The sequence below is a fragment of the Cynocephalus volans genome, chromosome 4 (assembly GCF_027409185.1).
Source record: "Cynocephalus volans isolate mCynVol1 chromosome 4, mCynVol1.pri, whole genome shotgun sequence".
NCBI classification, from domain to species: Eukaryota; Metazoa; Chordata; class Mammalia; order Dermoptera; family Cynocephalidae; genus Cynocephalus; species Cynocephalus volans.
The window spans coordinates 20,955,937-20,975,239 of record NC_084463.1 but is presented as its reverse complement, the minus strand read 5'-3'; the positions used below and the strand labels follow the sequence as shown (position 1 = coordinate 20,975,239).

At 40.3% G+C, this 19,303-nt stretch overlaps 2 protein-coding genes across 2 annotated transcripts in view; both read right to left on the bottom strand.

Annotated features, from left to right (window-relative positions):
• The window catches only part of LOC134375890 (sorting nexin-19-like), a 49,027-nt gene extending 36,489 nt beyond the window's left edge, over window positions 1–12,538 (bottom strand). The window contains 8 exon segments of the mRNA XM_063094635.1: window positions 2,847–3,027; window positions 3,705–3,801; window positions 4,601–4,731; window positions 6,492–6,611; window positions 6,732–6,818; window positions 6,820–6,833; window positions 7,587–7,725; window positions 12,488–12,538. Of these exon segments, the coding sequence (XP_062950705.1) occupies window positions 2,847–3,027; window positions 3,705–3,801; window positions 4,601–4,731; window positions 6,492–6,611; window positions 6,732–6,818; window positions 6,820–6,833; window positions 7,587–7,725; window positions 12,488–12,538 (820 nt within the window).
• Window positions 12,539–15,653: 3,115 nt separating this feature from the next.
• Window positions 15,654–16,598, bottom strand: LOC134375889 (olfactory receptor 10G9). Its single transcript, XM_063094634.1, has one exon. The coding sequence runs from the start codon at window positions 16,596–16,598 to the stop codon at window positions 15,654–15,656; it is 945 nt and encodes a 314-aa protein (XP_062950704.1).
• Between the last annotated feature and the right edge of the window lie 2,705 nt (window positions 16,599–19,303).

Sequence of the window (19,303 nt, the reverse complement as noted above, 5' to 3'; positions counted from 1 at the left end):
ACCTTCATATAAATCATCTTGTACTTTTATAATCCCTTTGGACTCAAATCAAGATATGTTTATTTCCTATCTAAAAAGCTCAGTGATAGGCTTTGTATTTCTTTACACTTCTCTTCTGTTTCTGAAATACTGCCTAGTAAATGTTTTTATCTTTTAAAAATATTTTGCATATATAGTCAGCCCTCTGTATTCATGGGTTTCACATCTGTGAATTCGACCAACTGTGGTTCAAAAATATCTGGGAAAAAAAAAATTCCACAAAGTTTCAAAAAGCAAAATTTGAATTTGCCACATGCTGAGTACTATGTTGAATCCATGCAAATGAAGTGATGTGTAGGCATTGTATTTGGTATTATAAGTAATGTAGAGGTGACAAAGTATATGGGAGGATGTGTGTAGGTTATATGCAAATACTATGCCATTTTATATCAGGAAGTTGAGTATGCACAGCTTTTAATATCCACAGGGGCAGGGGAGAGGAGGAATGTATTTTGGAACCAATCCCCATGTATACTAGGGGACAACTGTAATTATTTTGCCTATCTAGCTTCTGTTTCTTCCATATTTCCCCAGGATGCTGAATACATTCTATTCCAGGTAAAACTCACAACTAGAGTCTCACTAGAAGTGGCAAGGCCTAGTCTCTCCCACCCTTGCATTCTACCCACCCCCACAAAGCATCATGGAAATGTTGTGGGCAGATCTAGGGAAAGATTTGGGCTTCCTCCTCCTGCAAAACCTTGCTTTGAATTTGCCTTGTCCTTTCTTTTTGTTGTTGGGTGGCTGGCCAGTAAGGCGATCTGAACCCTTGATCTTGGTGTTATAACACTGCACTCTAACCAATCGAGATAAGCAGCCAGCCCCCAAACATTGCTTGGAAAGCACCTCTATCACACAGAGCTGTTGAGCTGAGATTCAGGCTTCAGTTTGATTTTGAGATAACATGTGGTTGTAGGAAGAGCACCATACCTCTGGTAAAATGTCATGACAACTACTGATTTCTTTCCTGTTTCAAAGACTAGAAGCACCACAAATGAGCTTATATCCATGCCAAGCTGAAATTTGCAGAACACATGTATTTTATGGAAGAAAGAAACTATTCTTTAAAGGTATTTTGGGAGTCCCATGTCACTTCTGATTTGCTTCCTAAGAGACTTCCCCAGGAATACATAATGTTCCAAAAAGAATCTGAGATATCTGATGCTACTGCTGGTTAATATTATAATTAATTATCAACAATAACTTTGTAAGTCTATGACCAATGTGCATTCTTTGATCTAGCTTGCCCAAGCTCTCTTGCTTCAACAGTTCTTTAGAATATGAATGATTTCAGATTTGGATGAATCTGCTAGAACTGAATCGTACTTCCTTCTTAACCCCATCCAATACATATTTTTTTTTCTGTAGTGTATTTCAAGAGGGCATGGAAGCTGATGTGATGTTTGCTTTCTAGTCATATGTTCAAAGATGGGATATTCCGTTCCTTGGGAAACAGCATCACCCTGAGCCTCAGTCATTTTCCTCAATTCTATTTTCTCAGGTTCAGCATTTGCCTTGAGCTGCCACCATGTGGTAACAATTAGTCATAGCAATAAAAAATAAAGCAACCAAGGTACCATCAAGTCCTCTTGAAGAAAATGAAAATTTTCCATCATATGAACATTTCCAGTCTCTCGGGGCTAGGAGGGCTGCAGTATAAACTATCACTTGAGAGACATGATGGTCAAAATGTATAGGGTTGATTTTGGCCAGAATGGTATTGTTTCACTAATCTCATCTTATTCACAATCTAGTTTTCTGATGCTTTGGCTGTCATACCACTTCATTTACTTGACCAGCGAGACACATGTTGAAGGGATGGGGTCGTAAACCCAATTTTTCACATACTTAAATTGAGGTCCATAGAACAAAGGTCAAATTATTTGTTCAAGGACACCTGAGTCCCTTCTGAACCCAAGATTTTGTGATTTTTTATTCTTAGCAGAGGCCCTTTTCTTGATGAAATTGATAAAGTTTCTTCCTTTAAGTTCTAGTTCAGCAAACATACTAATCAATATATAGAAGCTCCAAATTTTTCCTCTGTAGAATACATCTGCCTTTCTTCTCCTGGAAAGCAAACTCACCCACCTCAAATGCTTATAAGGAGGGAGTGAAGCCTTCACCTCCTCTCCTCCCCTGCCCTACCTTGGGTAACTAGGGAGTATCGTCTGCCATGGCAGAAAATAAAACAGAGGGAATATATCTGGAAAAAAAGATAAATTCCATTTTGGATATGTTGTATTTCAGTTGCCCTATGGTGTATCCAAGTGGAGATATACAATATCCAGTGTTTAGGCATCATCAGCACAGGTGTTAGAGTTGAAGCCAACAATCCCTGGAAATCACCCAGGGAGAGGGTGCAGAGTAAAAACAGGGAGCCAAAATCAACCTGCGGAAGATGGACAAGGAAGCCAACACAGTGGACTGAGAAGGGACCACAAGAGAGGCAGAAAGAGAATCAGGAAAGTGGTGTCACACCCTAGGGAAGAAAGTTTCTAGCAAAAGGCAGCAGTCTAATATACCAAAGCATGCCAAAAATAACTTCAATAAGATACTGATATTGTAAGCACGGGTCTGCTGGATTAGAACTCCCTGCGTTCGTGCCCTGTTCTCTTGCTCGACTCAGCTGTGGGGACTGTGTCCCACTCATCTTTGTACCTCACACTCTGTACACAAGCTCCAACTGAAGCTCAGCACGTGGCTTGCTCAGCAGAACAGAACAGCAATTAAATCTGCAACTATCCCAAGTCCCAAGTGGACTTCACCCTGGCTCCTTTCTCTGTGGGAGCAGAGACATTGCCACTTACCTGGATCACTGTTACTTAGATCTTGGGCTGGCATGGCTGCATCTGACAAGCAACTGTCCACATTTTCTCTGGGGATTTCTTCAGTAGCTTTTTCTGGGGCTTCTGCTGGCTGTGTTTCCAGTAACTTTGTCTGTTTGTCAATAAAGGACTCCATCCCAGACATGGATAGAATCTCTGATTCCTGAAGAAATAGCCAGTGGCATATCACATAAAGAAAGCAGAAAGCAGGGGAGCAAATGCGGTACCCTACCTCTCCCCAATTCTACCCTGCCAAAAGTAGCACGGGTACACTCGTAGAACCCACTGACTCTGTGACTACTTATGCAAGTTTTTATTTTTTACCTGTGTTTCAAGTAAAACAAGCCTGCCTGGGATTATCACTTCTGCACACATTTTTGAGTCATCTGTTCTCTTCCAGGAACTGGCTTGCTTTCTCATCCTGTCATCCATTATCTCAAACCCAATGCTCTTGAGAAGCCAATCTGCCAACCCAGAACTGGTAGGAACTCCAAACCACCAAGAGAAAATATTTGTAGCATAAAAATAGAGATCTAAATGTTAGTTAAGTCCTTTAGCAGGACACCTATCAACATCCCAGATTTTTTGTTTAAGAGAACATATTCATTTTTTTATTATTATTTTTATTTATACATATTTAGGGGTACAGAGTTCACTACCAGTATTTGTATATAGTATGTGACGATCAAATCAATATTATTAGCGTGTTCATCATTACAAATCATAATTACTTTCTGTGTCTCTTACCCAATTACTCCCTATCTTTCCTCCCCCTCCCCCACCTCTAATAACTATAGGTCCAACATCCCGGATCTTAATTCTCTGGGCTTTGGTTCTTACCTCATTTCCTTCCTGGAGACAATAGAGAATCCTGTCATGTGCTTCAGTCACACTCAGTGCTGGAGCAATTTTACTGGATGAGAACCTCAGTCTGGACCTGGTACAGAAACAAAGAGCAGAAATAGAATGTAATTCATGGCCTTTCTCCCCATACAAAGGGCTGGCAAGAATAGGTAATGCATCAAAAGAAGAACACCCATACCTACCCCTAGGAGCTGCCAGAAAAGACTTGGCCCTGAAATCCCCCAAACAATGTATATTCTGGCAGTTCTTAATAGATACTGCAACTTGTACACTGAACTACATCTACAATGCTTTTTCATAAGCGTCCAGATACAGATGACATTTCCAGTAAGGGTTAAGTGTAGTGCCCTTGTCTTCCACATGTTGGCTTTGAGAGCTGCCAGGGAGCAACTGGGACCCTAGCGCAGGAGAGAGTAGCAGCAGTCATCCAGTTACTAAAATAGACGCTGCAGGTTTCCACTGTAGCTCTTTCCTATTCGTTGCTAGTATACGCAACTTCTGAGCCAAGATTTCCAGAAATGATGGCAAACAGAGATCAGTAATAAGCCTTAATTCTTAGCAGGAAAGAAACATCTCAATTTTCCAGAAAATGAGAAAAGAGAATATTCATATTTTAGTTTTCCTTCTAGTCAAAATTCCTGGTCAGATGGGCCCTGGGTTCCCATGGCAGGAGCAAACATTCAGCAGTGTTGCCGCTACAGCATCTCGGGCTCCTCTGGGTGGAACACTGAGGAGCCTGGTCTGGCTTTGCCTAAAAACTAGTATGTATGACCCACCTTCTCTCTTCTAGGGCTTGAAAATGGAGGTGGTAAAAATTAGTGAACAACTTGAGAATTGGGGGAGGGTCCCTGGGAGGCTGAAGGGTTTCTCACTTGCTAGCCTTCTTGCCTTCTGTCTGGGGTTTGCTTTCGGTCTCGGCCTCACTCAACTCCTCTGTGGGGCTCTGGGGTTCAGAGCGAGGAAATGCAGTTTTCAAGGTATCCACAATAGCACTCACCACCATCTGCAGGGGTCAGAGGTGCAGGTCAGTAACATCTCCAGACAGAAGCTGCCAAACAAGCAGTCATCTCACGAGTAGAGAGCCAAGCTATGTAGCAGAGCCTCATCCATCAAGAAAGTCCAACACCAGCTAATGACTTAGTGATAACTAACCTCCCTTTTCTCTATGGTCACCAAAATCTTCTTCCTCACAGAGTAAGACAAACAATGCCACGGGAAAAGAAGCCAAAGCCAACAGCGGAATAACAAAAACCTGGGAGTTCTGAAGGCTGGTGAAGTGTTTGTCAATTTTTTTCTTTTTATATGAAAAAGGGATGTCTAGTTTCCAAAATGATAACACCTTCATCGAGATGTGAATAAGTAGAAGTATTACAGATAGAAGTATAAGGAGAAAAGGAAGACTGAAAATGATGATCAAAAATAAACAGTCTAGGGGCATTTATAATATAAACATGCTCAGAGTAATTCATACAGAGCAAAGAATTGGGTTTTCCAGTAAATTCAAACAATTTCTCTTTTTTAGGTGCAGAAAGAATAACAAAAACCACTCAGGTCAAAATTAAGGTATCTGGAATTGAATCATTTACTTTCCTTGGGTGCCTCCTGCTGCTTAGCACTGCTGGCTCAGAGCAGCACCATGCCTTCCTTCGCTCCCTCCTATGGTAATCCTGCACAAGGAGCCAGCTGGCACAGCTGAGGCAAGGCTGAAGTGGTCAGTAAGCCTGTAGTAGAGACTAGGGCAGAATGAACCAGGGACAGAGCACAGAGGATGGCGTGAACGTAGATGACGTAGATTAACTTTGAAAATGCAACTTGCTCTCTAGGCTCACGGAACTGTAGTCTGTGGGAGGATCCTCATTTGTACTGTCCACTGTTGTATCATCAACCAGTATAGTGCCTGGCTCAAAAGACGCATCCGACAAGTAGATGTCGAAAGAGTTAATGAATGAACACATCTGCAGGGAACTCTCGGGATTTTACCTAGTTGATTCCTTTCTAGTTTGCAGCTTTTCCCACATAACAGTGGATGTCTCCTAATATCTACCACCTGAAATTCCATTTTAGTTTGTCCCCCCAAGCCTAGATGAAAAGAGGCAGTCCCCTCTTCTGCCAACGATTCAGCGTTTCCCAACCTTGTAAAACACATGCCATCTTTTGATAAACATAAACCTCAGACTTCTGCCCTGGAGACCCAGTTGGTAATCACTGCTTGTTTACAGGCTCTGCTGTGTTACACAAATGTCCTTCTTCTACTATCCCCACAGTTGCTGAGACACCCTCTTGCAGAAGGCACAACTCTCTCCACACTGTTCTCCAGCAGAGAATAACTACACCAATCTAAATCTAGCTTAGTGTCCTGTTTTAGGGATTTTTTTCCTGAGTGACCAACACTGGAAACTGCCTTCACTTTTCAGAAAGCTCCCCGCCTCTCACCAGCAATTAATGGAGGCACAGATCTACACTTACATGTCTCTACTAGAATAACGATATCATGATACCCCCAGGAGATATGTGTACACGTATACACTTACAGTGTCAGGGGTACTGTTTTCCAACAGCCAATCATTGTGATTCAAATTGATGATCCAACCAATACTTGGCAACTGGTCTTGAAAATTCCAGTCCATGTTTTATTGACTCCTCCGTGCTGCCTTCCTGTACCCCTCCCCTTATTTTTCAAGCTTCAAGCACTGCCTCCATTCTGATGAATACTCTACATTTACAGATAGAAAATAAAGCTGAGCATAGTGGCCCTGCTCATACCTTGTCTATTCTAGAGACCATGAATGGCTTCTTGACAAAGACAATACGAGCACCTGTGTTCAGAGCAAGAAACTCCTGCACCTCCTCACTGTTAGCGATTTCAGGAATGGCACAGAGTTGCTGCAAAAGTAAAACATAGGAAGAATTTTAAAGAGAAATTCCAGTCCCCAGATCCTTCCACCTTGGCATAAATGTCTGGCAGTTAAAATGAGAGCAAGGCCCAAACAGAAGGATGCTGACCTTTAGGAATGATCCCAGGAGGCTCTTACGGGCTTCTACTCTGTCACTATCCATGTTTCCAAATGGAAGGTCTGGGAAGAGTTTTTTTAGGACCCTTCACGTCTTCCCCCCCAAAAGTTCATTCATTTAAAATTCACAGAGCTATTCTACATAAAACATCAAACATATAAAGAGAACAGAACTACTGAATATATTTCCCTGGGACTTTTTTTTTAAATTTCAGGAGTTCCAAATATATCCCAGGGATATAATACATACAACCTACTCTCATTATTAATTTTAACAGGCTATATACTAAGGTGGTTACAAGCAAAGGCTCTGAAGTCCCATGGCCCAAGTTTAAATTTTGGCTCCAATCCCTACTATGATAACCTTAGGCAAGTTGTATAATCTTTCTGAGACTTTGTTCCTATTCTTTAAAATGAGAATAATGATAGTACCTAACACATAAGCTATTATAAGGATTAAACGAGCTATCATGGGTAAAGTGCTTGGAAGAGGACCTGGCACATATTTTCAAGCTTGTCTCAGTATTAGCTATTGCTAATTGAACTCCTCACACTACTTTATGGGCATAAGTGGAAATGTGACCACTTCTTTTACAGGCTTAAACTAGATGGGGCTCCAGAACAAAAAAACTTAGCAGCGAAGAACTACCTCAGAGAGAACGTGATCAGTGCTGTCCAGCAATAAAACCCAAAACTCCTGAAGCAAACTTGGGGAGCAGAGAACCTCAATGCTGCATTCTCCTCCTCCACCCCTCCCCATAATCCACAGGCCACCAAGCTCTCCGATCAGGGTGGCTAGAAATGAAAAGCAAGCAAAGAGGCAGTCGTGGTTGGGGAAACTCCTGACTTTTGATGAACTTTCGTAGATCTGGCTTCTCCTCCAGACCGGTCTGCAGATTCAAGAACTCCCGGTAGCGGCGGTTCACGGTGTGGTAGGCCAACCGCTGCAGGCCGCTGCTGTTCTCACTGTTAAGGGCTGTCTCATACTGTTGAATGAACAAATTTATCAACTGAATTAGCCAGGTTTAGTCAGTCTTCTGTTCTGGTTTTAATGACTACTTCTTCAATAAGAGTAGAGTAGGTAGGGATAAAGGCAGAGAGATATTACTATTCTGTTGCAAACTTCCTATATCTGATTGCTACTGAGTTGTAATGAATAACTCAAACTCCAAAGGTGGCTGAATTAAGTAATGATGTACCCTTCCTAATATATATGGTCCAGAAAATCAGAAAAAAGTTTCACTGCTCCCCACTACTATTTCCACTGGAAAGCCTCCTCCCCCAGACACTTTCTTTACTTATAAAAATTGCTACAGAACTATTTTTCAAATCTCAAAGACTGAGTGAAAAACAGAAGGCATAACACCTATAAAAACGATAGTGCCTCTATTATTCCTAAACTACAGGGCTGGATAATGTAAGGAGAAAACCATTTTGCCATTACACTCAACCAGTGATTATCTAGATTAGTTGTGGGAAAAACAAATAATCCCAAACAGCAGATGAACAAAAATCATTTGTTTGCCTGGAATAAATTAAAGAGACATGTGTTTTTGTTTTGCTTTGGGCAGATTAATCTTCCTAATTGTTATTCCTACAGCAAAACTAAAAACTTTTTCCTAAATAAGTATATATCACTTGTATCATTAGAAATCATGTCAAGATTGGAGATGTTGGAAGGGGTCAAAGTCGGCTGCCTTCATATGCTTGCAGGGCTACTATGTGGGAAAAGATGATTTGTATTTCATGTTTCCCAAAGAGTGAACACCCTGAACAGCATGGAAGCTGCACCTTGGTAGAGAGGAAGACTTTTTCACAGAGCAGTTAAGCTACAATGCAATACTCTGGAAGAGCTAGATATGTGCTTGTTCTTACAAGAGTAGGTTATTGTTATTGTTTGGCTGAAGTATTAGGCTTTGTGCAAATGATGGAAAAAACTACCTCCTTGTTGGCAGGACTTGAGGCTGCTGCTTAAAAATTTTCTAGAACCAGAGAGGGAGAGATATTCATCATGAGCTGATGTGAGCAAAGTAGTCCCTCAGATCAAACTGAGAAGGAAAGACCGAGGTAAGAGAGACAGGCGGAATTCAGTACAGGACTCTCAAACCTGGAGCACCTGGGAGTTATAATGCTTTCTGTGGAATACCCCACTCCTTGAGGGACAACATTCAATACTGATGTTGACTTCTATCATATAAACTGACAACTGTTTTACTATCACAAAGTATAATAATATACAATTTAAATCATTGTTACACATCTATATAAAAATCTAAACCCAATCTCAAACTACAAACAATTGGCTAATTTCATTGTTCATTTTTCACTTTACCTTTCCCTAATGCTTACTCAGAGTAAACAGTAGGAAGTGTTGAAATTTAGCAACAAAAAAAAGAATAAATAATGGAGAAAGACTATGAATTTGAAAATTCTATCCATCAACTTAATTTTTCTGCTAATGAGGAAAAAGCTTGCTTAATATCAGTGTTGGAGTATGTCATAAATAGAAGATGAAATAACCAGAAGCCAACACTTACATGTGAGAAAGACATATGTCATAGGGACACCAGAATTAGGGGAGCAAAAAGGCAGGCAAAATGTTAATGTTATACCAATCCTTTGAGGCTAGCCTTAGCTATATGACCAGACATCTGTACTTCTAAACTTGCCTATATTATAAGAAGAGAGAGAGACAGAGAGAGTGTGTGTGTTTCTAATTATTTCCATCCTGTCTCACTTGAAAATGTCATAAAGTAACTTTTGAAAATGCTAGGTCATGCTGCAGCTGCGTTCAGTAGATCAGGGAAAGCCTGCTCCCACTTATTTGGAGATAGGAAGAGGACTCAAACTGTCCCTATTTGCAGAAGGCATGATCTTATATATAGGAAAAAACCTAAAGACTCTACCAAAAATCTCTTAGAGCTGATTAAGATTTCATGTGGAAGAGTGCAGGACTCAGGCTTATGCCTGGTGGTAGTTTTTTGACTCAGAATGAGAGAAATTCAAGGAGAAGGCAAGTAAAATCCAATGGATAGGGTCTTCCCTAAGAACTCTCTTTCCAAACTTGTTCCCTGCTAATTTCTTACTTTCTTTTTAAAAATACTAACATCTTGTTTACTTGGTTTTAGGAAGGTAGGTTACTTACCTCCAGAAGGGAACAAGTAGTATTCCTGGAGGTGTTTAAGCACAGACTTGGGAACCACTTGGTAGATGATAGGAAGAGGACTCAAACTGTCCCTATTTGCAGAAGGCATGATCTTATATATAGGAAAAAACCTAAAGACTCTACCAAAAATCTCTTAGAGCTGATTAATGATTTCAGTAATGTTGCAGGACAGAAAATTAACACACCAAAATTAGTAGCTATATTATTCTCCAATAATGAACTAGGAGAAAAAAAAATTAAGAAAGCAAGCCAATTTACAATAATTTCCAAATAAAAAACAAACCAAAACCAGAACCAAAAAAACCTAGAAATCAATTTAAATAAGGAGAAAGATCTCTACAATGAGAATTACAAAACACTACTGAAAATAATTAAAGAGTACACAAAAAAGTGGAAAAATATCCCATGCTCTTGGATTGGAAGAATTAACGTGGTGAAAATGCTCATATTGCCCAAAGTGATCTATAGATTTAATGCAATCTCCATCAAAATGCCAGTGATATTATTCACAGAAATAGAAAAAGCAATCCTAACATTCATATGGAACAACAAGCAACTCCCAATAGCCAAAGCAACCCTGAGCAAATAAATAAATAAATAAATAAATAAAGCCAGAGACATAACACTACCTGACTTCAAATTATATTACAAAGCTATAGTAACCAGAACAACATGGTACTGTCATACAAACAGACACTCAGACCAATGGAACAAAACAGAATACCCAAAAATCCACCCACATATTTACAGACAACTGATCTTTGACATAGGAAACAAGTACATATATTGGGTAAAAGACTGCCTCTTCAATAAATGGTGCTGGGCAAATTGGACATCCATATGCAGAAGAATGAAACTGGACCTGTACCTCTCACCATATACCAAAATCAACTCAAAACAGATCAAAGACTTAAATATGTGACCTGAAACTATAAAATTGCTAAAAGAAAACATAAGGGAAACACTCCAGGGAGTAGGACTGGGCAAAGACTGAATGAATAAGACTCCAAAAGCACAAGCAACAAAAGAAAAAACAAACACACGGGATTATAGCTAACTAAAAAGCTTCTGCACAGCAAAGGAAATAATGAACAGAGTGGAATAACAACTGACAAAATTGGAGAAAATATTTGCATATTACACATCTGACAAGGGATTAATACCCCAAATATATAAGGAATACAAAAAACTACACCATAAAACAACAACAACAACAACAAGTAACCCAATTAAAAAATAGGCAACAAAGAAGAATAGACATTTTTCCAAGGCAGACATACAAATGGCCAACAAGCACATGAAAACATGCTCAACATCACTAATCATCAGAGAAATGAAAATCAAAACCACATTGAGATATCCTCACCCTGGTTAGACTGGCCATTATTTAAAAGACCAAGAATAACAAATGCTGGTGAGGATGTGGGGAAAGGGGAACTCTTCTACACTGTTGGTGGGACTGTAAATTAGTATAGCCATTATGGAAAACAGTATGGAGGTTCCTCAAACAACTACAGATAGAACTACCATATGACCCAGCAATCCTTCTGCTGGGTATATATCCAGAGGAATGGAAATCATCATGTTGAAGGGACACCTACACTCCCATTTTAACCACAGCTCTATTTACAATAGCCCAAATATGGAACCAACCTAAGTGTCCACCAACAGATGACTCGATAAAGAAAATGTGGTACATATACACAATGGAATACTACTTAGATAGAAAAAAGCATGAAATTCTGCCATTTGTAGCAACATGGATGAGCCTGGGGAAAATTACGTTAAGTGAAATAAGCCAGACAGAGAATGAGAAATATTGCATGTTCTTGCTCATAACTGTGTGCAAAGAAAGAAAGAAAGAAGGAAGAAGGAAGGAAGGAAGGAAGGAAGGAAGGAAGGAAGGAAGGAAGGAAGGAAGGAAGGAAGGAAGGAAGGACCACAATAATACCTTGAACTTTCAAAAGGAGAGAACAAACCTAAGGATACTAGAGATGTAGGGGAGGTATGGGGGTTCAGGAGTGATTGGTCAGGTAAGAGGCATAGAGAATAATTATGATTTGTAATAATGAATATGCTAATAATATAAATAAATAAACTAAGAGTCAAAAGGAAATGCTAAGAATTTAAAACAGTGTAAGGGAAATGAAGAATGCCTTCATGAGCTCAAGATTTGTCCTATTTTTCGACAAGTCTCAGTTAAGTTTAAAGTCATGTCAGCTGGACAGAAGTGGACCTGGAATGGCAAAGAATTCTTGCAGTCTACCATGAACATCTCTGAACACAGGGAAAGTGTATCAGTAATCCCTGTTGTACTCTTAGTGCTGTGCAGAACTTAGTATGGCTTCCATCGGTGATGCTTAATTAATATACAACAGGCTGCCTATTATGGTATTGATGTGTATTGATCTTTAGAACTTCGCCCACCTGTGACTGGGTTGGCACACTTCATTAATGCTTTGAAATACTCTAACACATATCCTTAAACATGTGGATATACAGCTAGTGGGCTGCTTTTACAGGAGTAATAGAAAGTCTCATGCCTTATCATTAATCTCTGTCTTCTAATTACATCTACTGACCCTGAGTGTTGTCATAAGGACATCGGGCTGCTCCAGACTTTCTGCACGCATCTCAAACACATTTTCAAAATTCCGTTATGGCTGTCCACTGCTTCTGCTAACTGGGAATTACTTGTATGGATAAGGTGATGGTGAATCTTTAGGGCTTCAAGAATGCCCTTTTCGATTTAGTAGGCATGTGCCCTGGTCACATTTTGATAGTATGGGTGTCCAAAATCTGAAAATAAAGTTTGTTAAAAATATTTTGCAAACAATAACTGATAATAACACCCATTTTGAAAATTTCCCCCTTTTCTATCCAGGAGGGGAAGGAGATATACTTTTGTCAACAATTTTGCCCACGGTGTGAGAAAAATTGAATCACGATGTAAACTTTGAGTAAATACCTATGTAGCATATAAACATAAATTTTGATAATTTTTATTCTTTTTTTGTTTTCCCCTTTTGAAAAACTGTGCAATGTGGAGCACATAAGTAAACAGATGGGCTGATATAGTCTGATGAAGTATTGTGTTTAGAATCTAAATCAGGTGGAGATAGAAGAGTGGATGAGATGCCTTTCATATTCTATGGAAAATGTAGTTTTCTTTAAAAAATCCTACATTGATATATAAAACAGATATAACTATGCAAAAATATGTGCTTTGTTATTTCAACTATTATTGATAATGTCCTGCCCCCGAAGACATACAAAGTTCCTGAATTTTTTTTTTTTAATTTTATTTTGTCGATATACATTGTGGCTGATTATTGCTCCCCATCACCAAAACCTCCCTCCCTTCTCCCTCCCCCCCCAACAATGTCCTTTCTGTTTGCTTGTCGTATCAACTTCAAATAATTGTGGTTGTTATATCTTCTCCCCCCCCGTTTGTGTGTGTGTGTGTGTGTGTGTGTGTGTGTGTGTGTGAATTTATATATTAATTTTTAGTTCCCACCAATAAGTGAGAACATGTGGTATTTCTCTTTCTGTGCCTGACTTGTTTCACTTAATATAATTCTCTCAAGGTCCATCCATGTTGTTGCAAATGGCAGTATTTCATTCGTTTTTATAGCTGAGTAGTATTCCATTGTGTAGATGTACCACATTTTCCGTATCCACTCATCCGATGATGGACATTTGGGCTGGTTCCAACTCTTGGCTATTGTAAAGAGTGCTGCGATGAACATTGGGGAACAGGTATACCTTCGACTTGATGATTTCCATTCCTCTGGGTATATTCCCAACAGTGGGATAGCTGGGTCGTATGGTAGATCTATCTGCAATTGTTTGAGGAACCTCCATACCATTTTCCATAGAGGCTGCACCATTTTGCAGTCCCACCAGCAATGTATGAGAGTTCCTTTTTCTCCGCAACCTCGCCAGCATTTATCGTTCAGAGTCTCATGTTCTCACTTATTGGTGGGAGCTAAAAATTAATATATAAATTCACACACACAGATACACACATACACACACAAACCGGGGGGGGGGGGAAGAAGATATAACAACCAGAATTATTTGAAGTTGATACAACAAACAAACAGAAAGGACATGGTTGGGGGGGAGGGGGGGAGGGAGAAGGGAGGGAGGTTTTGGTGATGGGGAGCATTAATCAGCTACAATGTATATCGACAAAATAAAATTTAAAAAAAAAATAAATAAATAAATAAATTCACACACACACACACACACACACACACACACACACACACACACAAAACCGGGGTGGGGGAAGAAGATATAACAACCACAATTACTTGAAGTTGATACGACAAGCAAACAGAAAGGACATTGTTGGGGGGGAGGGGGGGAGGGAGAAGGGAGGGAGGTTTTGGTGATGGGGAGCAATAATCAGCCACAATGTATATCGACAAAATAAAATTTAAAAAAAAATTAAATTAAAAAATAAATAAATAAATAAATAAAATAAAAAATAAATTGAAAACTCCATTGACTCCACCTTGTAATGTGGGCCGTCCCTGCCCTGGAGCAGGTTGTAGTTTGGTGTAGTTGAATTTCCAGCACTGCAAGATGGTAGCAGAAGGCGTTATCTGGACAGCATAACTGGCTGCCATTCTCTGTAGAAAAAGGACCCAGGGCAGTCCTGTGCTAAATGTGGGCATCTGGTTAGATAGAACAGGGAAATTCAAGGTTAGAGTGTGTAGTGGAGAGTAGAGATACTACTGTTAACTTCTTCCTGAACCCACTAACCAACCTAAAACATTTGCAGGACTTGCACAAGAACTAGTCCTGGTTAGAGAGATAAAAGGCTGCTGGAGAGAAAATCAGGACTTTTTCAATGTGAGATCAATTAACAGGATCAAGATGCACTGGGGAGATGGATTAGCCACCTTGAAACCCTCACATATGTAAACAGACACGCACACACACAGCCACTACAAGAGTTAATAAGGCATCTGCACAGCTGCAGCCGTGAATAAATGACCTCTGATATTTGTTGGTGTCCTTGAACATTATCTCCATGATTGTGACTTCTGAAGTTTGTACACACATGAAACCAACAGTAAAAGCTTATTATCAGCTTCCTTATATAAACTACTAATGCTCTGCATCTGAGGTACAACTGGAATATGTAGTTTTTCAAAAGGTAAAACAGACCTATAGCAAAGAAATGAGTCGATAGATCAGAACATACACATGTTCATCATAAATAAAAAAATCTAATTGTGACTTTAATTTTTTAAATCAATCAATTATTTATTTTTATTCAAACATAATTGATTATACATATCTGTGGGGTACACAGTTGAATATTAATACCTGTATACAATGTGTGATAATTAACATACTCACATTACAAAACTTAATTATTTCTTTCTTATGAGGGCATTCCATCTCCACTCTTCTAGCCATTTGATAACATGCAGAAATTACTGCTAATTCTAGATGGCTAGCTCAAATGTACACCAAAAGGAACTTATTTTTTCTAACTAGCTGTTTTGTGTCCAATAACCAAAATCTCATCATCCCCCCTCTCCCTTTCCCACCTCTAGTAACCACGGTCCATAAAAATAAAATTCTTAAAAACATATGTGAGAGAAATATTCCTAAGCAGGTGGTTTTGAATAATGTTTAACATTGAGAACTATATATGTAACAAATTTCATGTTAATAACTAAATAACTAAATGTTATTACCAATTTTGAAAAAATAAGCATATCTACTTCATGGTGTTTCTTTGCCCTGAGAATATGCTACTTTGTCTTTAAGTTTCAATAGAGCTTTCTGCACCTCCTTGTTCCTCAGTGTGTACACAACAGGGTTGAGAAGTGGGGTCAGCACAGTGTAGAAAACTGCCACAACCCCACCCACAGCATCCTTGGAGCCTGGCCTCAGGTAAATGAAAACACAGGGGACAAAGAAACAAAGGACCACGATACAGTGGGAGGCACAGGTCTGGGAGGCCCTGCATCTCCCCTCTGAGGTGCGGATCCTCAGGATGGAGCAGACGATGGACACATAGGACAGCACTATCAGGACAAAGCAGCCTGAGGCCACCACACCAATGTTGACAAAGATGACCATCTCGTTGGCCGAGGTGTCTGCACAGGCCAGCTTGAGGATGGGTGGTGCATCACAGAAGTAGTGCTGGATCTGGTTGGGCCCACAGTAGGACAGATGGAAGGTCAATGTGGTCTGCACAGCAGAGTGCAGAGAGCCACTGAGCCAAGTGCTAGTGGCCAGGAGGGCACAGGTTCTCCCACTCATCATGCTGGTGTACCTGAGCGGGTAACTGATGGCCAGGTAGCGGTCATAGGCCATGACTGTGTAGAGGAAACACTCGCTGCTCCCCAGAAAGTGGGAGCAATAAAGCTGGGCTATGCAACTGTGAAAGGAGATGGCCCTGCCCTCAGGGGACACCAAGGTCATCAGCATTTTGGGCACTGTGACAGTGGAGAACCACATGTCAATGAAGGAGAGGTTGGCGAGGAAGTAGTACATGGGGGTGTGGAGGTGAGAATCCACCCTGATCAGCAGCAGGATGAGGAGGTTCCCCAGCACGGTGAGCACATAAATCACCAGGAAGATCCCAAAGAGGGGGGTGTCCAGCGCTGGTGCATGGGGAAGGCCCGTGAGGAAGAACGTTGTCACGAGGCTCACGTTTGTCATTCTTCTCAACCCTGGTCCCTCTCCCTATGGGGATATAAAAAGCAGGCAACATTTAACATTTCATTGAGAATTTCAAATTCATTTTCTGTGTGGCAACTGCATCATCCATGGTTATATTTGTAAGTTTCTTCAGTAAAGGGATGGAGTGACTTCAGCATCTCTCTCTCTCTGTCTCTGTCTCTCTCTCTCACACACGCACACACACACACACACACACACACATACACAAATAGACACACACATGTATATGCTGAAGAAAGTAGGAGAAACCCATTGTAATAGTTTTCTGTTGGTGTATTGTAAATTACCAGAAAAAGTGGCACAAAATAGGCAAATTTATAATCTCACCCTTTCTGTGGGTCAGGTCAGCTGGGCCCACTGCTCAAGGTCTCACCAGGTTTAATCAAGTTGTCAGCTGAGGCTGCAGTCTCATCTGAGGCTCAGGACCCTCTGCTATGCTTATCAAGGTTGTTGGCAGAATTCAGTTTCTTGTGGTTGTAGGACTGATGTTTGTGTTTTCTTGCTGGTTGTTGGCAAGGGTTATCACTCTCAACTCCTAGAAGCCACTGTCTAGTCCCAGCCACCTGGCCTTCTCACAGCATGGCAGCTCACTTCTTCAAAGCCATCAGGAGAATCTCTCTCCAGTTTGTTGTGACAAAGTATTATGTGTTGACAATGTAATCAAGGGAGTGATGTCCCATCATATTCACAGCTCCCACCCACACTCAAGGGGAAGTGATTATACAGGGAATGTACACATGCAGGGGAAATCTTGGAGACTATTTGGAATTCTATCTAGAACATTATATTAATTCCAAGAATTTATTTGTCAGTAGCAATGAATACAGTCATCTCTCAGCATTCACGGAGGACCCCCAGGGATACCAAAATCCATAGATGCTTAACTCCCTTGTAAAAATGGCATAGCATTTGCATAACCTACATGTCTTCATGTATACTATAGATCCTCTCTATATTATTTATAATACCTAATACAATGTAAAAATTATGCAAATAGCTATGCTCTATTTTTTATTGTTGCTTCATATATTTTTGATTCCCCTTTGGTTGAATACCTGGATGTGGAACCTATGGATACAGAGGAGCGACTGTGTTTCAAAAGTCCACAGTGCACCTACGTCATTCTCCAACTTCCTCGTGTGTTACTTGACATTACTAACATCACCTGCTCACTGAGAAGTTATAAGTACTAAATGAGATATACATGTATAGTATGTAGCACAGTGCTGAGCATGTGATAACGGCTCAATAAATGATAGTGAATCACACAAGAGTGTGCCCTGCAGACTTTTACAGAATTGCCTTTTTTCATGGTACAGAGAGAGAGAATAAGTAAATTCTCTTCGTGTTTCTAGAGGCTTCTTCTCTATCTCAAAGCCTGATCTTTGTGGAAAATTTCATCTCTAGTACTCTTCCTGGTGCCCCCACTACTACCTGCTTTTAAAAGCACTTCTTTTGGGTCTTCCAGAGCAGGTAAGAATCTCAGCAAAACTGCACAGTGGGATTCTCTGCAACCTCCCGCACGATCCTGAGAACACCAAGCCTCATGCGTGCTGCCCCTGCTTCTCTTACACTTGACCATCCCTTATGGGGCTCGAGGAACATGAAGATCATAGGAGCCCTCCCAGCCACAGTCTGCTGGGGAGGGGCCAGGTTTCTGTCATATGCCCTTCTCTACGTGTTATCTAAATATTTTCCAATATTGGCTTTAGATCATGTTTTTCTCCCCACCACCTTCTCCTACTCCTTATACTCGGAAACCCAGACAATGCTCTTATTGGAGAAGACAACACCGTCAAGTCTACGTTTCTTATTTAGCACCCGTAACTTGAGACAGGACAAATGGAACCAGTGACGAGGCTTGATGTCAAGGGACGTTGGGATTCTGGACAATTGAAATTGAGGCAAAAATGCAATTTTTGACTTGCTAGAAAGTACTGTCAAGTGCAGGATAGTCATTAATTGTTCTGTGGGAAAGTCTGTGAAGGTGATTGGCTAGTAGACGAGAAACCAGGATCTCTGCTATTAGCAGAGCCCAGATAAAATGTGTCTCATCTCTAGGGAACGTGGCTTACACTCTATTTTTCAAATATGCGGATAAATACCAGAGACAGGATTGTAATCACCAACATGGATGTAAGATCTCCAAAATGGAAAAAAATATAAGTGACATTTTGAGTTTGCAAGACTCAATCACCAGTGTGATGTCACACGCAGATTTGATAAACTATGAAAATCTTCGTCAGGTGAATTCCAAGGTAGCCTGAGACATCAGGCAGGAGTTTCAACAGGAGATGTCATTGATTGATTGAATGTCTGTGGTGTGGCTTTTATTCCCTATTTGTAGCCCCTCAATTATTATCCATCTATTTACTGAGAGACAAGCTAACCAATTTCAAAGTCTAACAATTCCCAAGCATCTTAGCTATGAATGGACATTTAAGATAAAGGAAGGAAGGAAAGCGTGGGAAAGTAGGAGAAATTTACCTTTCTAAGAACCCACCTTACAGTATGTGATTCATTTCAGTAGTAAAAATCCACTGCATTATTTCCCCAAATTGTTCATATTCCACATGCTCTGTAGAGATATTAGTTTTCAAGACATCACTGAAAGAACACATACACCGTGCTGAGAGAGAGTGTCCCATTTCTATTCGAGGACCAAACTAGGTGAGGTACAGGGA